Genomic DNA, 19,416 nt, shown 5'->3' with positions numbered 1-19,416 from the left:
AACATACTTGAAACGATCAATCTGCCAGTTTTTTTTGCAAAGAGGAGTGCACTGCACAAGCGTGCATATTTATTTTGTCCAACTACAATTCGTTTCACAAAAATGGTAAATGGGCTTTACTTGGAGTTCCAGTCACATATTTCTCATTCTTCCCATTCAAATAAATGGGAAGGTGTGTCCAAACTTGTTAGATAACATTGTTCTAGTCTGACCCACCGCTCAGAGCACTGAACAAAACAGCCAACTTTTATATATTGTTGGCAGAGGCTCTCATACAATTTGAGCAAACTAGTCACTCACCAATGGAAGAGAAATTGGCAGCAATGTTCAAGGACACTTCAATATGTAGACAAACGGTCTAGTAATCGAAGAAAAAGAGAAAAAAAGGATTTGTAATTACATTTAGGAATTAAGGATCGTGCGAATATTGGATTACCACAAAATGTGACTCTGCCTACTGAGCCTCATTTCTCATCCCTCTGTTTTGCACAGCTTTCACCTTTTAAAAGAGGCACAGGAAGAAAAAGGATCAAGTTCCTTTTGCAGAATGCCAAACTCAGCAGCCATATAACTGTCACAAGCACCAGGTAAAAATTATGACTGGTGTACACCGCTTGACCTCCTCATGTGGCACCGGAGGATTTTCAGCCCGACTTCAGTTGACTGCGTTGTTTGTTTATGGGCTAGCAGGAAGTTACAGTGGTCCCTTTTGGGAGGAAGCAGGCAGCTGGAACATCCTGGGATGTTGGTAACTTGCAGGATAATCTCCTGCGGCCCTTGAGCTCTTTAGTGTATGACCCGAACGGGTTTTCATCTTTCATAGGACCACACTGGCATTTTTAAACCCATTCACAAGCGATTACATATTATTTGCGCACACACAAAAAAAGTGTGGTACAACTTTCGGGAAATGTAGCAGTTCCCGAAAGTTGTACCATACTTTTTTTGTTATTTTATTGTCTACAGAGGGATTGTGCATCATTAATTTTAGTATGGTAGAAATAGTTATTCAATTACACAAGTCCCATATCGTAATGCGGCTTCAAAACGGCAACAATTTAAATACAATGGATGTCTAAATTTGTATTTTAATCTTTGGGTTATGGCCCAAGGGATCGGAGCATCTTATCCTGTGTATGAGTAAATGTCAACTTATGTCAGTGGAAGTTGTTGACAAGGAAATTAATGCAAAACGTCATTTTATAATTCAGCCAGCAATTGTTTGAATCAAGAAAAGCCCACACTATTTAAATAATGCTAATCATTATGGGAATGTCATTGAGTTTGTGGAAAGGCGCTGCTGCTTGATACCGTCTTCAATCTAATGTAAATCCAAGATAATAGCAGAGCACAAAGTTTAATTAAAAGAGAAGATGTTAATCTCGACCTTCCCTTTCACCTCATTGGCAATGATTCCCCATCATTTTGCCTGACTGAATTGCACCTCCCGCCTCCCCACTGACCCGTGCTTTTCCAGTTTTCTTCTTATTCCATGACATTCCCAGTCCTCCCAGTGCATGTCCGCTTCTCTTCCTTCTGCCGTCTCAGTGGATTTCTTGCCTTTCTCTTCTCCTCTCCAGTTTGATCTGTGAAGTAACCCTAGAAGTGTGTGACACAGACCTGCTCTTTCAGGAGGCATTTGGGGAGTTTGTGGTGAGGGGGGGACTCCTTAGTGCAGGAGACAACTGTTAATCAAATACTCAAGGATGAGGTATTCCCCCCCCCCCCCTTGGGTGGATCTCTCTCCTCTGTAGCCACACAAAAGAACTGAAAGAGCAGCTCTGCATGCCTGCCTGCACATGAACAGAAGGAGAGGGAGGGCTGTAAGTACACTTTTAAATGCAAGTAGTTAAGTTTTCTTTCTTATCCTCTGCCTTTGTTCCGCTGCTGTCCTCCAGTTGAACATGCAGACGGCTCCTCCAAATCCAGGCTTTAGCCATTTCTCTGCTTCACTTCATTTCCTAGGATCATTTCCTTGGTCAGTTCTTAATGAAGATAGCAGGGTACCATTTAGCAAGTCTTTTGTTATTGCAAGAGCGTTCCGTTCCAGGTATCTTGGGGGCTCTCGACTTCCCCTCTCTATCTGCAGTATGGATTTACCTGCTCCTCTGTAGTATCATCTCGGTACTAGAGGAATAGTTTGGGAGTAACTATTAATAATGCATGTGCAACATTATTCAAAACTGTGTGCTTCTTTCCCTCGAGGCGTATATCTGCATCTGTTGTCATCACTTGTTGGTTGTCAGGATGCATTTCCATGAACTGCCCTCAGATGTGAACCTTCTGGCAACAGCTGGTGCATCGTACCACATTTAACAGTAACACAGACACACTTTGCCATAATTCTGCATTAGAGGCTCTGTCAAGACAGGCCTGTCACTGCATACCCATTCCACTAACTAATGGGTGAGTCCACAGGACCCATTCCCTCGAGTGATGGATGGGTCCATTGTGTGCTGCAGGGGGATGCTGCTGCTACTGGTCGTTGTGTACATCCTGGGGCGTGTGTGTGTGTGTGTGTGTGCTATTGGAACCTCGAGGCTCGAGGTAATTTAATTTGTCTGTGCACAGCCAGACGGCTTAATGTCCGTGGGACCTCTGTGCTGAACTGGCCAAAATGAGAGATTTGAAACAAAGTGCTGCGAAATGCTCGGTGGTCATGCTTCTGATGTCTGGGTTTGCTTTTAGCCTTGGGGAGGGAGAGCTCTGCTCCAAGCTGGTCAAGCAGTTATTCTCACAGTAGGCTGTTTATAACCATGATAGGGGTGTTGCTCTATGGGCGGTTGAGGTCTGTCGGTTGTTTGGTCGGTCGACCAGTTCTATAGATAAAAACATTTGGATGGATTATCTGGACATTTTTCAATAGTACGGTCTGTATTTTGATTCGTACGAGAGTCGAGCAAAGAATCCAAATGACTTTGTTGAACTTTGTCCTCCATAACTCTGGCTGCTGAACACTGTAAAAGATTATCTGAGTATAATTATCACATTGGTATCTGTGCCATCTGAAATGATTAGTCTGATAATCTTAGACATTTTCCTTACTGTCATTAAATCCCATTAAAAATGGCCAAAAGGGTTCGTCTGTGAACCCAAAGTCTGGCATAGCTTATTCCTCCGTTTCATTGTTATCAACGTGACTTTAAAATAAAAACTGTAAAACAGATGAGCGAGCCGCAGCACTGGATGTTCTCTTTCTACGTCTGCATTTGTATAAAAAAAAGCAGTGAACCACATCTGCTGCAAAAAAAATAAATAAAAAATCTACTTCAATCCTCCTCACCTGTTAATACCTGCTTTTATCATTACATGTCGAATTTTGTTTTTACAGTATTTTTATATATTTTGTGTAAGTAGGTGGTTTTGAAGGCATTAACTTCAGGCACCTTTCTCATACACTATATTTATAAGTGTCGGATTGACAGACATGCAGCCTGAAAACGCTGCAGAAGATGCTCGCTGGCTAATCTCACGTCAATCTCACCTTCATCAATCGTTCCATTCTGACAAACACTTCATATTCAGCCCTGCTGTGCTCACAACAATAGTCTCACTTTCCATCTCCTCGGTGTCTTTTAGCCTCTCGTTACAGGAAAAGAAGATAAATAAATTGCCTATTTATGATCCTAAAGGTGGGAAAACATTCTCAAAGAAGAGATGATTCTGAGTGTTGCAAGATGAGTTTAGGTGTTTGCAAATGAATGTCCGCAGTTGTACAGTAATGCGCTTTATGACCTGAATATATGTTGACACCACCCTTTGGCTGATTGACAGGGGCTCGTTGAAGCCAGATAAACTCGTACACCACTGCATTAGTACCCATTCATTTCATTTGACCTTTAATTTTCCAGGTAAAGCCGCTTGAGAACAAATTCTCATTTACAACAACCCGGCGTGTATTAGTACCCATTAAAGTAACCTGGTACAACCTTTATGTTAATCCCATTAAGTAACATGAGCTTTCATTGTTATATTGTTTTTGTGTACATTCAGCTTCCTCCTTTGCTTGTTGCCATCTATTGCTGGGTGTCGGAAGTGCCAATCTTTCCTGTGCCAATAATGTAGATTTGTTAATGAAATGTGCTTTTTTTTTTGACATCTACTATGTATGTATATCCATAATGTGCCCAGCATTCAACTTCACACAAAAGTGTCCATACTGGGCTCCATTGCAGCATCTCTACAGACAAACAAACACTCGCTGACTTAAGAACATTCCGTTGGCATGACATCAGCTTTTCATCTTTGTGATAAGCAAGGGACAATCCGCACTGTGGATTGTTTTACTGTTGAGAGAAGATGGGTCAAACATCTGCTATCGTTATCGAGCTGATTCAAAGGACATTCCCTTGAAGTATGTGAGTGGGCGTGTGTGTGCAAGTCTGGGCCTTTGACTTTCTGCGGTTTTATCTGCGTGCTGTTTTGACTCCACCTTATACATGCATAGTATCTCCAGGTACCGCTATGTCTCTCTGCATGTACGCAAGCGTCTCTGACCTCAGGTTCTGAGCTATTCTACAGTGTATTGATCCCATTAGTATGATTCAAACGTAACCCCCTTAGAGCCAGTGGTGTATGCATATGAGTTTACCAAGATTAACCATTTGACGGTAACTAGAAACTTGACTTGAAACCTGACACGTGTTTAGCACGTAAAGCGCTACAAGTGCTCATCTTTTCCAGAGTTGTGCGGCAACGTTGGCGCTTTGTTCCGGATGAACTCTGATATCTCTTCTGCTGTTTATTTTCAGGCTCTGATGCGATGCAGTGTATGTGGGTGGGGCGGCCCTCTGGGGCCCCAGTCTGGCCCCGCATTCATGTGATCAGGCCCTACATGGAGTGGCATTTGGCCTGGCCCTGTGGGGCTGTGTCTGGGAGCAGAGAGCCGATCTGCAGTCAGTCTGAAATGCCAGACATTTGAAGTCAGACTTGTTAAAAAAGAATGAAGGGGTGGTAGGAGTTTGGTCAAACAGGCTCCTGTGTTTAAATAGGCCACATACTCTTTCTGAGAGAGGGGGGGGACACACAAAACATTCTTCCCTTAAACTGACATGAGAACAAAATCCGGCCCAACAACTTTTGATTGACAAGAAGATAATAGAAACCTTTATAGTTTGTCTACAACAATGGGGGCGGCAGTAGCTCAGTGCCCTTGAGCAAGGAACAAACCCCTCCCCAACCACGATGTCTACGGCGGCACCCTCACCCTATGCCTCTCTGCATGTTAAGGGGCCCCTACAAATATATGCATGCCTGTATGGATTGTTTACAGGCACCCACTATAGGGTGTAAATGTAATTTGGTTCTGTGCGTATTTGCACAATGCCAAAGATTTACTTGTCCTTGATGTTTCATTTCACCCTCCTTTTCCTCTGTTCCAGTATTTCCCCTCGTCTTCCTCGCTGTTGTTGAGTTGCATCTCTTTCTCGCTCACTCGTTTACACATCGTCTGCACACTCAGCTCTCGTGATCTTTTGTCTCACGGGGCTGTTTTACTCGTGTTCCAGCTATGAGCTTAGCTGGGCTTGGGATGTCAATTACAGAACTATGATAGGACCCCTTCTGCATTATGTATAGAAGTGTCCCACCGGGGGGGAAAAAATGGCCTCCAGCCAGGAACAATGGATGGAGGTATGAATAATGAATGAAGAGATGGAGGAGCGACACACTATCGCAATCTCTCTCTCTCTCTCTCACCAAATTGAAGACTTGCCCCGGCGCACTCCCTTGAAGCTCAGGGCCATGTCACCCTTGGCGACTCCGAGTCACGATGTTGACATGTGAGATGGCACAGGAGGAATTTAATCAGTATTTCATTATGTGCATTAAGACTCGATGGACTAGAACCCTTATTGTGGGATTCGTGCCTTTTTTGATTTGTGCTTTTTGTTCTTGTGTTTGTGACCAAATGACCGAAAAAACAACAACCTTTGAATGGCTTTCAATGGATGAAATGAATGAATGAAAAATATTCATGGGAATATGGGCGTTTGGAGAGGGGAACGGGGAGACTAGAAATGAATTTCCAACACTTGATGGTTTGGGGGCAAACACTTCTTCTGTGCTGCAGACTGTAGGATCCGATCTGTTGTAGAGATGAAAGGCATAGAATGTGACTCGTGCAGTGACTACATGCGCGTGCAGGTCTCTGTGCATCGCTAACGTCAGTCAGTTTGTCAGTGAATGTGAAAGATGCTGTAGTTATTCATCCCGACGATGGTGGGATGACACTATTTGTCACTATAGTGATGGATTCCGCATCCCTCACAGGGGCATGTGCAGGCGCCGGCTCTGAAAGGCTGTCTTTGTGTTTCACGCTCGCTCACTCATAGACACGCTCACAACGCACTGCCGGAGCTGACAACAAAGGCATGCTTATCCAATTGTGGGGAGGGGGGGGGGGGGGGGGGGGGATAAGATTAGGCTACAAAGAAACTCATAAGGCTAATGTTAGCATCTCCTGCTCCAGTGAGAGTCTTTGTTTGCGTAATTAGGAAAAACATGGGATTAGATTTGAGATGCTGTCTGAGAGATGATGCGAATAAAACCCCATTGTATGAGGCTGACATGCTCTCAGATAAAAGCCCCACCTGTGTCTGGTTTAAACAAAAAACAAACCCAGGGGAAATAAAGTGGAGACATTCAATTTTGCCTTCCTCCAAAATAGATTGTGTGGTAGACCTTTTACGCTAATATTTACCTTAATAAATTGACTTCTCGCTATAATTAGGTTACAGCAAAGTGAGACAATAAAGCCACTGTCGTGTTTTAAGTCCTAGGAATTCTTTGATGAGAGCATCAGCAGCAGCAGGCGATTGGAGACCCAACAGGTGAAGTATTTGTAACAGGACCTCTTTGTAAAAATAGAAACATATCCTGTGGTTTATTAGAACATAGTGTTTAGATGGAGTTGCATACAATGAAAATGTTTTAATATAAATTGTTATATTTAACTAACATGTTAAAAATTGTGATTTTGTTTTTAACATATTTGTTGCAGTGGGAGGGAGGTATGACCCTTTTTGTCATAGATTTGTAAGAAAGGAAGTTGCCCATAAAATCTGTGTAAGAAATTCAAGCTAGTCCTGTGTTATATCGGCTGTGAGGGAGAAAGAGACCATTCATTGGCTCTTCTGTGACCTCTCTCCCATTATTCTACTGAAGAATAGCCTGTTTCTCCTTCAGTCTGCCCCAAGTCTCTGAGGGCACCCCGAGCCTATTACCTAAGACGGGAAGCACAGAATGCTCCGGAACAGTCCTCAGTTATGACCTTAGCTTTGACAGAGGACTCACTGTAGTCCTGTTCTACCAGCGCTGTCTCTTGATTAAAAGACATCTGTCCTGTAGTCCATATTTTTATTCTTCTAGAGATATCAATAGTTCCCCGGCAATGTTGTCTTTAAATTAGCTTCTCAAATCTTGGCAGCATAGCTGGGAGACTCTCGGTATTATATAATATATACATATAACATCAATATATTTTCATGGACAAGTAAATTGATTCAGTGTCTTAGAATAGGTCCATTTGAAGAAAATCGTAACCTCCAACATGTTGCATAATTTCCAAATAAAGATTTTTGCTTCACTCCCCCAGTTTTATCCGATCGAGGTGTGTGCCTGTGGCGCTCCCATTCAGACAGCACTATCTTCTGTTGGCAATAAAAGAGAGCTTCCAAACCTGAAATTTACTGTCTTGATTGAGAAGATTAGATTTTTTTTTTTAAATCGCATGTCTCTGTTCAGAATATTTACAAGCTCACACGCATGTGCAAATAATTATATTGAAAATTTGCAGCTGAATGCATCCTATTCTCTACAACTTTGCTTGGCTCAGAGCTGTGATAAACTGCTCCTATTGGTTTAAATGCTTAATGAAGGAAGGTAAGAAGCAAAAAATAATATCTCATGCAATGGTATCATTATCTTTGATGTCATTAAAAAAATTAATTTGTGCAGTATGTGATCAATGTACATATATTATCTGTTTAAATTGGTCTAAAACTGTAACTATGACCATACGTTCACTTCCTTTGTTACGAGGAGTACAAGGAAAATATTCACTCATTTTCCCATTCAAGTCTGTTATGAGTATGTACGGTAATTGGTACGAATGCCTGTAGTTTTCTATGTACAGCCGCATATCAAGCTTTGTCATTAATTTTCTTTTCATTTCCTTCTTAGAAGACCTTACAAGGGTAGGGGTTTTGAATTAGACCTTCTTTAAACATCAAATTTGCAGCATTGCCTTGAAGTCACAATTAGAAAACTGAAAAGAGGAGTGGGAGCAATAAAACCACCCTGCCTGGATAAGTATATCAAATAGTTGAGGAAAAAGCCCTTTTGTCTTTAACCTGTGATTGGATGACTAACATATTCCAGGGAACATTATGTTCCTGCTCAATGTTGATACAGGTTAGCAAAGTTAGGCAAGAACGCTTGATGAGTAAGCTTGCCTTTGCCAAAAGTACAGGATGTAGAAAAGGATGAGCAGTCAGTGAGTCCCATGCTGATTAGTTCACATGTGTTGATTCAGATGACATTAGATGTAAAATTTTATTTGTAAATGTAGGAGTGGGAAGTGATCTCTTTGGAGGGGGGTACTGTGTATCGTTAACCTTTGTTGATTTTTATTTCCTAACAGATTTTTTCTTCTTCTCAGGGTTACTTCTTTGTATATTTTTCTCATTGTTTGCATGTGTGGAGTGAATGAATAATGCACAATGTTGAGCGCTTTGAGCTTCTGAAAGAAAAGCACTAATGCATTATTATTATTATTGCTTTCCAAACCTGCATTATTATAGTTCATTCTAATTGTTGTTCCCTTTTACAGTGTAATTTTGATCCATTCTTTATTTCTGTTGTTTCCCTTTTCCAGCCCCCATATCATTTTCCTGTCCCAGAGTGTGTTAAACACTGAATTTCCTGGTTCTGCGGTAAACGGCCTGTCTCTGTGTGGGTCGAGGATATGCCATGAGATTGCCCACTCCTGGTTTGGACTCGTAATCGGAGCCAGAGACTGGACCGAGGAGTGGATCAGCGAGGGCTTTGCCACCTACCTGGAGGACATCATCTGGGCTCAAGCACAGCAGGTACATTTGAAATCCCTGCAAAAATGATGAACATTGACAAACATTGCAACGTGAGCTTTTTTCATACCCAAGCTAAGATAAATTGTGAATTCTAACATTAACATATCAACATGTCATTCTGAGAAAGCAGCTTTCTCTCATTTGACGGGAAAATCCAGAACAAAAAGAACACCCTTAATTTCACTTTTTTTATGTCGTAGCTTATTTCTTTCCTGTCATACTAACTTTACTATCTGAGATATAATGCCTCAACAATGAGAAATGAACCTTGACATTCCAACTTTCCATTTCGACAATATATACTGGAGGAATAGCCTGTATTACCGTTCTGGCTTTAATACACATTACGTAGAGTTGGACCTACCATTACTGCTGTAAAACCGTTCTTCAAGCACACATGGAAACAGTTTATAAAGATTGCTGTTTTTTTTTCTTCTTTATACCAACCACACAATAATTCACCAAACCCAAACCTCTCATCCTACTAAAATATAAGAACTGAGCTCAAACACACAAGCGTTGCAAAAAGGTACTACTGCCAAAAGCAAACATTTTAAATGAGTAGATCCCAGATCAGAGAAAATAGAAGATACGTGGACGTAGTGAGGGAGGGCATGAGAGTGGCTGGTGTTGGAGCGGGTGGAGTGGAGAGCGTTGATTTGCTGTGGCGACCCCGGAAGTAGAGGAGTAAGTAGACGGATGAAAGAAAAGAGAGAATTTCACGCTACACCAGATGTTACTTTTATTAAGGCCTGTTAATTCAAGTAATCTGCAACAGGATGTCGTCGAAAAGCAGAACAATGGAAGAGGGTGTATTATTGGAGGGAGTCCTCCACAAACTTCAGCTCTAATCCACGAGTTGATATGCTTGCTGATGTAATCCATCCTCTTGCTTTCCCACAGCATCTGGAGTTATGCTCATGTTTTTCTTGTGTCTGCCTTGTTCATTCATGTCACCTTTTAAGATACGAGCTCGGCGTTTACTGCCAAAATCAATAGACGCAGTGACAGTTATAGTCGGCAGCGCTCGCACGCCTTCGCCGATGAAAGTCACCGTATTTAATGTTTTACTGCTCTGTCGACTTCGCTCTGTCTTAACCATTTCCTTCATGCGTTTTTTTGTTCTCCATATATCTCCCCCAAGCTCTCCTCACAAGGGACAGCAGACCAGTCTGAGCTGAAAGCGCTGCTGCGATGGAGACGACTCTCTGATGAGTTGAAGAACTCGGAGGAGGCACTTCAAATTCTTAGGTGTGTTTGTTTGTTTGTTTGTTTTTTAGTCACATGTGCCTGATTTAATTGTCTTACCATCTTTGCTACCATGGAGGTCTTTGTGAATCCAGAAAAAGCACCTTTAATAAGCAAGTTTAGAGCAAATTCAAGTGCTATACACAGGCATGAAACTACTCCAAATGCCCTACAGTAGTATGTACAGTCTTTCTGCTTTATTATGATGCTCTGGTATCAGCGCTCAATATGCTCTTTTATACCCACCGTGTTTAAAACGTGCAGTTCTTTTGTGACTTGCATGTTACAGCAGCTTCAGCTTTTATCCTAGCCAGTTTCTACAGATCATTTGTTTAGAATATTTCCTGTTGAAATATGCATTAGGAACATTTTCATTCAAAGTAAATGCATTAGTGCTGCAGTGACTGTCATGCAATTTATGCAAATAGCACACCGTATCTCATATTGGTTTGAGAAAGTCATTTCTTAATGCCACAAATTCAGGGTTATTTGATCAATTCTTATAAAACTCACAATCTATGCAGGGTTGGCTAATAGCTGTTTAATAAAGCTGGTGCTGAAAGGTAATGTCTCTGTGTACAGTAACTGCAATTGACATTATTAAAATGTCAGCCATCAGCAATACCGTAGTATATTGGTATTAAAGTATGTCTGCATGTGCAGACACTTTTGAAATGTCTGCACGTGCAGACGCGCACGTGAGCTTTCATTCCAGCGGTACAGGTGTGGCAAGTACATCCAGGTGTAACTGTCCTGCCATGCCTTTGATAAGTCCTGCACACAAGCGGAGCGAACAGGCGCGCAAACATCCTGAGTCTTTGTCTGATCCTGACAATGTGGGACCCACGCCCTGTTTGTTTTATCTATGGTGGAAGCACCGTGTCATCAGGGCATTAAAGGTGTAAACCCTACAGACTGGCGTTAACTGTTTAAGGGCCGGAAAGCTAATGGCTGCGAGCACTGCTCTTCAGTATTGGATCACGTTGGCGATGCCACTTGTGGAGTAATGTGTTGTTGACACTAGTAAGCGACGATGTCGAGCGTGACAGCAAATCAATATTATTGACTTCATGGAATTATCTTCACAATGTTACTTCACTTAATGTATTTTTATAACGCAATTGAAATGCTCCATAAGTTGATAGTATTTAAATTTGAATTACGCTCTGACTCTCCTCAGTAAAAGTTGTGTTCATGGAAAGTTTCAGTATTTAAAATGGTGAAAGTGTTGTCAGCGTTGTCCTCACGGGTTTGAAGTGTTTCAGTGCTTCATGGCTGGCTGTGTTCGGAATTAATTATTAGAATGTACATACTTAAAATATAATGAGTGTTTTATAATTGGAATTTTCAGAGTGTTCGTAGGCTTAAACATGGTAGAATATGTAGGTGACTAAAGGTGCCTACCAGCCTGTATGGGACAAATGCACAGGTGATAAAAAGGAGCAGGATCCAGTTTCTCTACATCTAATGGGGTCAAATCAGCAACATAAAACTAATACCTGAAAAATGTAAACGAGCAGCGTGCACACATTCAAAGATTACACGGCTGCGTACATTAGAGTTATTATCGGGTCAGATGTAGTAATTGTTAGATCCATAAAATGAAGCCTTAACAGAGTTTAATCCAAACTTAAGTTTCTGAAAAATTGAGCCAACAATATGTATTTTTGTCAGATTGTGGCGCTCATGCACCTTAATCGGTCTTGACCTTGGGAACAGAATGTGTGACAAGACGGCTCAACTTTCAGGTGCCTTTAACCACATCTCATTAGGCTGTCCGAGGGGAGACTGCAACTCGATCTCAGTTCAAGGAGGTCCTCTGTCGGAGCATATCCCGTCCTTGATCTCTCTCCGGCCGATGATTTTGACCCCCTTCCCAGTTAATGCTGAAACAATGTTCTTTCGCCCCGTTGGTAATCTCGGTTTGATTATTCTGCGTGTGATAGTGATGTGCAGACTTATGTCATACTACAATATCTAATAAACATTGTAATAGGGGAACTCGGGGGTGCGTTTCAAGGTCTCACTGGCTGCATAGCTCGTTCCACTGTGTGGATAACGTGAATAAACACTAGCTGATTGCTAGAGTGTGTTAATGTGAGAGAGAGAGAGAACCAGGTGAAGGGGCAGTAAGCATGACGTGGTGCACAGAGAGCGACGCAAACACAGAATATACACCCAAAGGCTAAAAGCCAGAATGAGTTTTCCAACTTCAGTGGGTCACGATCGACGCCCCTTGATCCAGAAGGGGCCCCAGTGGCCTGTGTTTATCAGTCCATTTCAGATGAGTTCTATTTAGGGCAGTCTGGGCCACACGCCATTCTCCCTGCTGATTCACTGGGCTGCTCTACCTTATCCGGTTTCCACAGTCAACCCAGTGTAATTTGTCAGGATATGACTCGTGGAGCTATAACCCCAGTGTGTGTGTGTGTACGTTTCAGATTTAGGTTCTGTCAGTAATAGCTCATCACTTCCTCCCGCTTTTTCTCTCTGTCTCAATCTCACAGAGACCCAGGTGTATGCATGGCTACGCACACACGCACACACGCACACACGCACACACGCACACACGCACACACGCACACACGCACACACGGCCTACAAGTCAGATAAGGATGCCATTTATTCTGCAATACATTGAGCTATTGTGTGATTCTCCAAGGCAGCGAGCAGCAATTCCTCGTAAAGCTGCTGTAAATCATCTCTGACAAAGAGGGGCTGCTGAAGATGGGGATTTACACGTCCATACGTTCCTGGTCTGGACAGCGGGCAGGGCGGAGTTCCTTTGTCTGACACGGCAGTGATGGAGCAACTTTTTCACCGGTACCTCTGACGCGTGAAACCGACACACTTTCTCTTCTGAAATGCAAGTCCTGTCATCGTTTCTGTCTCTTGCCGTCGTCCCTCTTTTTCGTGCACGCGCGCATAAACACACACACACTTTCCAGGGTTTACCGCACGCCCTGCTGTCTTAAAGAGTCTATTTCATCTTATCAGCAGTACCAGACAGACATGGGCACTACAGGCAGGGGACTGGACAGAGGGCAAGTAAAAAATAGCTCCATGATAAATAAGAAAAGGGAAATGCTGTCGACACGATAGACAGAGAGAAAGTAAATCAGTAAGTATGACAAACGGCTATTTTACAGTGTAAAAGCACTGCGCCTTTAGCTGCAGCTGCTTAGTACGTTACAGTTAACTTCCACTGATTGTCTCTTAATATTAAATCAGCTTTTAATACATTTCCCCCTTTTTTTTTTCCTTCTCATGAATACCATTTATTTTACATGCTCAAATGCCTTCAAGGAGGAACACATTCTTATTTGCATGAAGAAAGCCCTTCTAATGGAGGACCCTTGTAGCTCCCTGTCTCGTTCCACTGAGCAAACCAGAACTTCCCGTCTGTCTCCTGCTCTCCATCCCTCCCACTCATCGTCCTCATCTCGTGCTAAGTCGACTCCATATCCCCTTGTCCAGGCTCTTCTTCTCACCGTCCTTGTTCGTATGTGTTGTGCATGCGTTTGTCTGTCTGGCCCGTCATGAAGCAGTCCTGTGGTAAAAAAAAGCTAGTGATGAAGGGCGTATTGATTGGTGGGTCAGGCGCCTAGCGTATCGACTTGGCAGGAGGGTGATTCTTCAAGGCCTTCCTATTGGCACACTGAGTTAATCTGCTCAGTCTGATCAATACCGGCTAACTGAAACTATCATTGCACAGCATCCCACGTCATTGGCCTGTTCGCTTGGCTTTTATTGGATTTATGTGTGTCTGTGTGTTCATGGTGGTTGAAGGGATGCCTCTTTTGTGCTTGCCGATCGGGGTGCTTTTATGTGGAAGTGTTGTGCGTTTGCTCGGGGATTCATAAGCAGGAAAGTGGGAGTTCATATTAACAGCACATTATAAATCTACAGCTTGATTTCTAGCCTGCCTTGGGCGAGCTCCGTAATGCGTTCACCGCTGAGAGGACCAGCTGAGTCGAATGATTTAATGTTGCTGACAGTATATTGTTGCTTTAGAGAAATTGTAGTTTTTCTGCAACTGAAATGTCAGAGTGTGTCTAAATAAAACCTGCCTGGGTTCCCGAACGCTGTTCCACTCTGTTTTAGCCTTCCTACTTGTGCCACCTTCCTCTTCATTGTGGATACAGTTCGTCTTCCTCTGTGTATATGCTGTTCCTCACTTGTCTTATCTTTCTGTGTGTTTTTTTTTGTTTTGTTTGTGTCTTCGCTCTCTTTGTCTTTGTCCAGACCTAACATGGATACCACAGGTCAGGTCAGTGAGTCCGGCTCCTCGACAGTTAAACATGCCCTCAACCCCGACAAAGCCTTCATGCAGGTTCACTACCTCAAGGTGAGATGAATGTGGGGGACACGGGAAGGAAAGGCAAAGGAAAACTCGGAAACGGTTATAAATCCTATAACATAAACGTCCTTTTGAAAGGCGGCTCTTTGTTATGGTAAATGCTCCTGTAATGACTATAGATGCTGCTGTAATGTTTCTGTGATGGATCACGATCTCTTCTCTCTTTATTTCTCTTGTCTTTCATCCAGGGTTACTTCCTCCTCAGGTTCTTGGCCAGTCATGTGGGAGAGCAAGAATTCATCAACTTGTTTAGAGCGTTTGTGAAGAAATACCACGGGCAACTCATTTTATCTCAGGTGAGGCTGTGGCATATGACAATTTAATATATTTCTTTTTTACTGCTTCTCATTGTTGACTACCCTCTATTTGAGAGGCCTTTAATTAAATCTGACCTCAGATCTGACCTCTTTGATGGGCTCTGTCGCTGAGGTAATTTTCCGTCTATAAATGAATTTTACGCTGCTGTAAGCCGGGTTGCCACCATGTCGCGATGTGTGAAAATGCACCAGCGGCATTTCATCCTGATGACCATACATCAGTTCACTACTGTTTATTCTACTGGGCCATGAAGCTGAGTGATCACACCTGTGTGTGTGTGTGTGTGTGTGTGTGTGTGTGTGTGTGTGATGTGTGTGTGTGATGTGTTGCACCTGGCTCCTCTTTTGTCGGTGACAGGCTGATTCTTCCCTCCTAAATAATGGATGTAGAATAAACACGCTTTAACCTAACTTGGATATTTCTTTCTCCTCCTTTTCTCCTTGCTCCTGCTCCTTTCTAAACGCCTCCATTGCTGTCGGTCTTTTGTCATTATTTTTGAACAGGATTTCCTGCGAATGGTGCTGATCACCTTTCCTGACATGGAGAGGTACGTACGTTGCGATTAATATTACTATTTAATAATATTATATAGTATAACATTAAGAATGGGGGGGAAATGAAGACACATTAAAATGACTTCTAGACAGTCTTGTCTCAATCTTCGATTTGAACTTGGCTTTATATTATTTGTTCGTACTAGATATACTGTACTTGTGTGGATTTGACATCTGTTCTTTGACTAATTCCATCCTGCTGGGGAAACATGAACCAAAGCTCACAACACCAGTCCTGTTCGGAGAGCAGTCTCATCCCCCTCTCTTATTAATTGAAGTGTAAAAGGATAACTGCTCCTCCCGCTCCCCTCCTCTCTAATTTTCTCATCTCCTCTGTGCACTCGCTAAATCATTCAGTTCTCTATTTCTCCTGATTGCCTCATTAACCTCTTCTCCTGGCTGTCCCCCCGCCTCTTTCTCGCCGCTTGCCTATCCTCCGCTGAGTTTCTCCCAGCCTTGAGCACTCTTTCACTCCTCGGGTTTTAAGCACCGTTTTGTCTGCCTTCTGTCTTTTCTGTCATGTGAAGTGTGCTGCTGGACTAGCAGCGATTGATTGAATTAAACGGAGGGAGTTTGGGGACAGTCAATATTTGGATCTGATGCCTCTTTCAGTTAACAGCCTTCTAAAAGGAAAAGAAAATGCTGTCGCTCGTCACTGTAAAATATTTTTAGTGCATTTTTTGATCTTTCAAGAATCCGGATCGATTTGTGGAGGGACGTGTTTGGTGTGAAACCGGCAACAAAACAATAGATTGGTTTAATTAGATTTTGTGGCGAGCATAGTAATGGACTTCAGCGCTAAATATTAGAACATTTTTCTTCAGTTCGGCCTACATTTTAGTGAACGTTTCTGATATTCATATATTACGGATTTTCTGTGCCAATATAATAAACTTTAGGATGAGAATAAAGGCTCGCTTTTGAGGGTCACGAATACTTTTGTGTGTCGTTGTCTCCCACTAACTGGTTAACACTGGATTTTGAACTAAAATGTATTAGCACACATTTTTAGAAATCAATGCACTGATTGATTTGTGGTAATAAGAACCAACTGGTTTTGAGGCTCCTTCTCCTGATCTAACAAATGTGAATATCACTCAAATTAAATCAATTTCATTGAATCAACCCAGTGGAACATTGTTGTTTATGATGTTTTTAATACCCCAGCTGGTATTTAATGAGGTATTAGGGAGTATAATGCGGAGTACAGTCCTGATTTTCAACAGCTTGAATTTCATTTTCCATCTGCCGCCATTTCCAGTGAATGTTCAACCGGAAATGATGCAGTGGGACTCTACTTTGGTCGTGACTCGAAGCAAGGAGCACAGCTTCTATAATCCATTACGGCCCCCATCAGGCTCCGTCTGTCTCTGCAGCTTGTCGATCCATCAATATCTCGACATGCATTGATTGGGTTTCCATTGAATTTGATATTCACATTTCACTCACAATGAACGGTGAGCCCTGTTGGGTAACACAAGTCTTCACCGTACGGCATTGACATTGGTTCAGAGGACAGTTTGACTGAAAGATGCACTGATGACAGAAAATTGTTGCTGAAGTCTGTCATGGAAAGCGAGAAAAAGAAACACGTTATACATGTTAATCCAAAGTTATATCTTTAATTACAGAAATAGATCTATTCTTCTTTAGAGTCCAGTGGTCTTTTTAAAAGATTTAATTTATATAAAAGCGATGTTTATACATTATGCAAAGGGCACAGGAATGTGCTCATTTGAGATTATGGGCACATTCTCATTCATTCCTTTAATTAAACACGCTTTTCGTAAATGTGGGCAAGCATTAATTGAGCTTCAGTTGGAGGAGCTTAAGAGGAAATGAGTATACAAAATGTAAATCACTGGGTTCCATTAAGAAATAACTCCTTTAATGGGCTGAATAGCACAGATGGATATACAGTAATAGCTTCAGACGAGCCAAGTGTGGAATTTTCCTTTAGGCCTCCGGCAGGCAGGATTGATGATTCTGTGGTATGCCATGTAGTTAATCCTAGACTTGCTGTGTACTTTGTATACTTCACAGTTTGCATACATGCTGTGGACTGCTTATGAAATATTTTCTTGCACATTTGTCTCTGTAAGTCAGTTCTGTCACCACCTGCTTTCTGTGTATCGCGTATATAACCGCTTTCATGTGCAATCCACTTGAGTCTTCCCTTTGCTACACACACACACACACACAAAGGTGTTTCCCAGAGCCATGTTTTCTTATGCTGTCTTGGGCAATAACTGTCAGTGCTATAATAATAGTAATAATACTAACGCTTGTGCCATTGTGTTTCAGAAAAGGCCTCACCCTCGATACTATTTATGCTGACTGGCTCGATCAACCGGGAATTCCAAAGGTAGGAAGAGTCCCGCTCTCTTTATTTGTAAAAAGAAAAATAGTTTCACAAAGTCACTATAACATATTTAATGAAGCCTCATAAGAGGTTAAATACCATTTTATAGTTGAATAAAGTCTTTAACTCTAAAATCAATTTGGAGAAACTAAACTAACAATTAATATTAAGCGTGCGCAGAAAACTAATGCTACACAGTAACACAACCATTATTTCATTGATTTTGCAGCATTAATCGATCCTTGCTTTCTTTCTCTACTGAGTTCAGAGACATTTTCTCTGCGCCTGTATCCTATAGTGACAAATTAACATGCAGTAATGAGGGATAACAGACGACTTTGGTACTGACGGTGAAAGTACAGCCCAAACGAACGCTTCTTGTGATCCTCCGCGACTCATGCAAATGGGGGTGATCATTTCAACGTCTTTGTTTCCTTAGAGGTCTGACTTCTAGTTGTGGAAGCGGATACGTCTCGTCGTCAATTACGGCATGCCTTTTTCTTCTTCTGTACTTAACGATATCCAGAACGGTCCCATATGCTGTAGCCGCCGTTGATTCATCTCTTATCTTCCCTCATCATCTTCTTCAGCGCTGAAAAGGAAACATGGATCCACATTTATTTACATTTGCTGCTTTCAGCAACCCGGTTTTATGCAGCTGTGTTTGAAACTCGTGTCAAGAACCGACCACAGTCGCCCTCCTGTTGCTATACTCGGTAATTAATCAATGAGGTCTTTAGGTTATAGGTTTTATTAAGATCCTGTTTAAATTCAGCAGTGTCGTACAATATTAGTTCACGTTATTTATATTTAGAAAAATCCTGATACCACAAATCATTGTTTGCCTCAAGTGGTGTGAACATCTATAGCTGCGCCACATACTACCCCTCTCCTTTTGTTTTTTGGGACGGCTCAAAGCCTTTCATCTCAGATGACAAGAATGGCATAGCCCATCTGTCTGTAGTGAAAAGCTGCAATCGTGGAAATTCAATCTCATTTTAGTAGCAGAAATAAATATTAGTACGAGAGAAACATAAACCTTGAACCCTTTAGCTTTAAACATGCATACTGATGCGAGACAACGAGGCTTTCCCCAACTAAATCCAGATGCAATTATTTTTCAACTTAGTTTTTCAAGTAGGTTTCCATCTTGACTCTATGCTTCACTGTCTGCTTAACAACTGTGGCTGGCTCTTCGTAAAACAGAGATCAGTGCAGTATGTTATTATAGTGTTGCCAGGAAGACCGCTGAGGAGGCTGCTGGATTCAGTGAGGGAGGACATGCAGGTGATTGGTGTGAGGAAGGAGGATTGAAGATCCCGTGTGGCAGCCCATAATGGCACCTTTGCATCTGCTGCCACAGTGTTGCTGTATGTTGGCAAAGTGAGCGACGCTGTTCTCCAATCAAAAAGGATCCGATCCACACATTAGGCTACACACGTCACACAACCAGTCGACATTAGCTTCTTCAATGGTCCTATATCC

General features: G+C 42.2%; 1 protein-coding gene across 1 annotated transcript in view; it reads left to right on the top strand.

Annotated features, from left to right (window-relative positions):
- aopep (aminopeptidase O (putative)) overlaps nucleotides 1–19,416 on the top strand; it is a 56,570-nt gene that overhangs the window by 7,281 nt on the left and 29,873 nt on the right. The window contains exons 6-11 of the mRNA XM_068760988.1: nucleotides 8,876–9,089; nucleotides 10,234–10,340; nucleotides 14,583–14,685; nucleotides 14,886–14,993; nucleotides 15,519–15,562; nucleotides 17,874–17,934. Coding sequence (XP_068617089.1) covers nucleotides 8,876–9,089; nucleotides 10,234–10,340; nucleotides 14,583–14,685; nucleotides 14,886–14,993; nucleotides 15,519–15,562; nucleotides 17,874–17,934 — 637 coding nt within the window. The remainder of the gene's footprint in view (nucleotides 1–8,875; nucleotides 9,090–10,233; nucleotides 10,341–14,582; nucleotides 14,686–14,885; nucleotides 14,994–15,518; nucleotides 15,563–17,873; nucleotides 17,935–19,416) is intronic.

The sequence above is a fragment of the Brachionichthys hirsutus genome, chromosome 4 (assembly GCF_040956055.1).
Source record: "Brachionichthys hirsutus isolate HB-005 chromosome 4, CSIRO-AGI_Bhir_v1, whole genome shotgun sequence".
NCBI lineage: Eukaryota > Metazoa > Chordata > Actinopteri > Lophiiformes > Brachionichthyidae > Brachionichthys > Brachionichthys hirsutus.
This window is presented reverse-complemented; position numbering and strand designations above follow the sequence as displayed.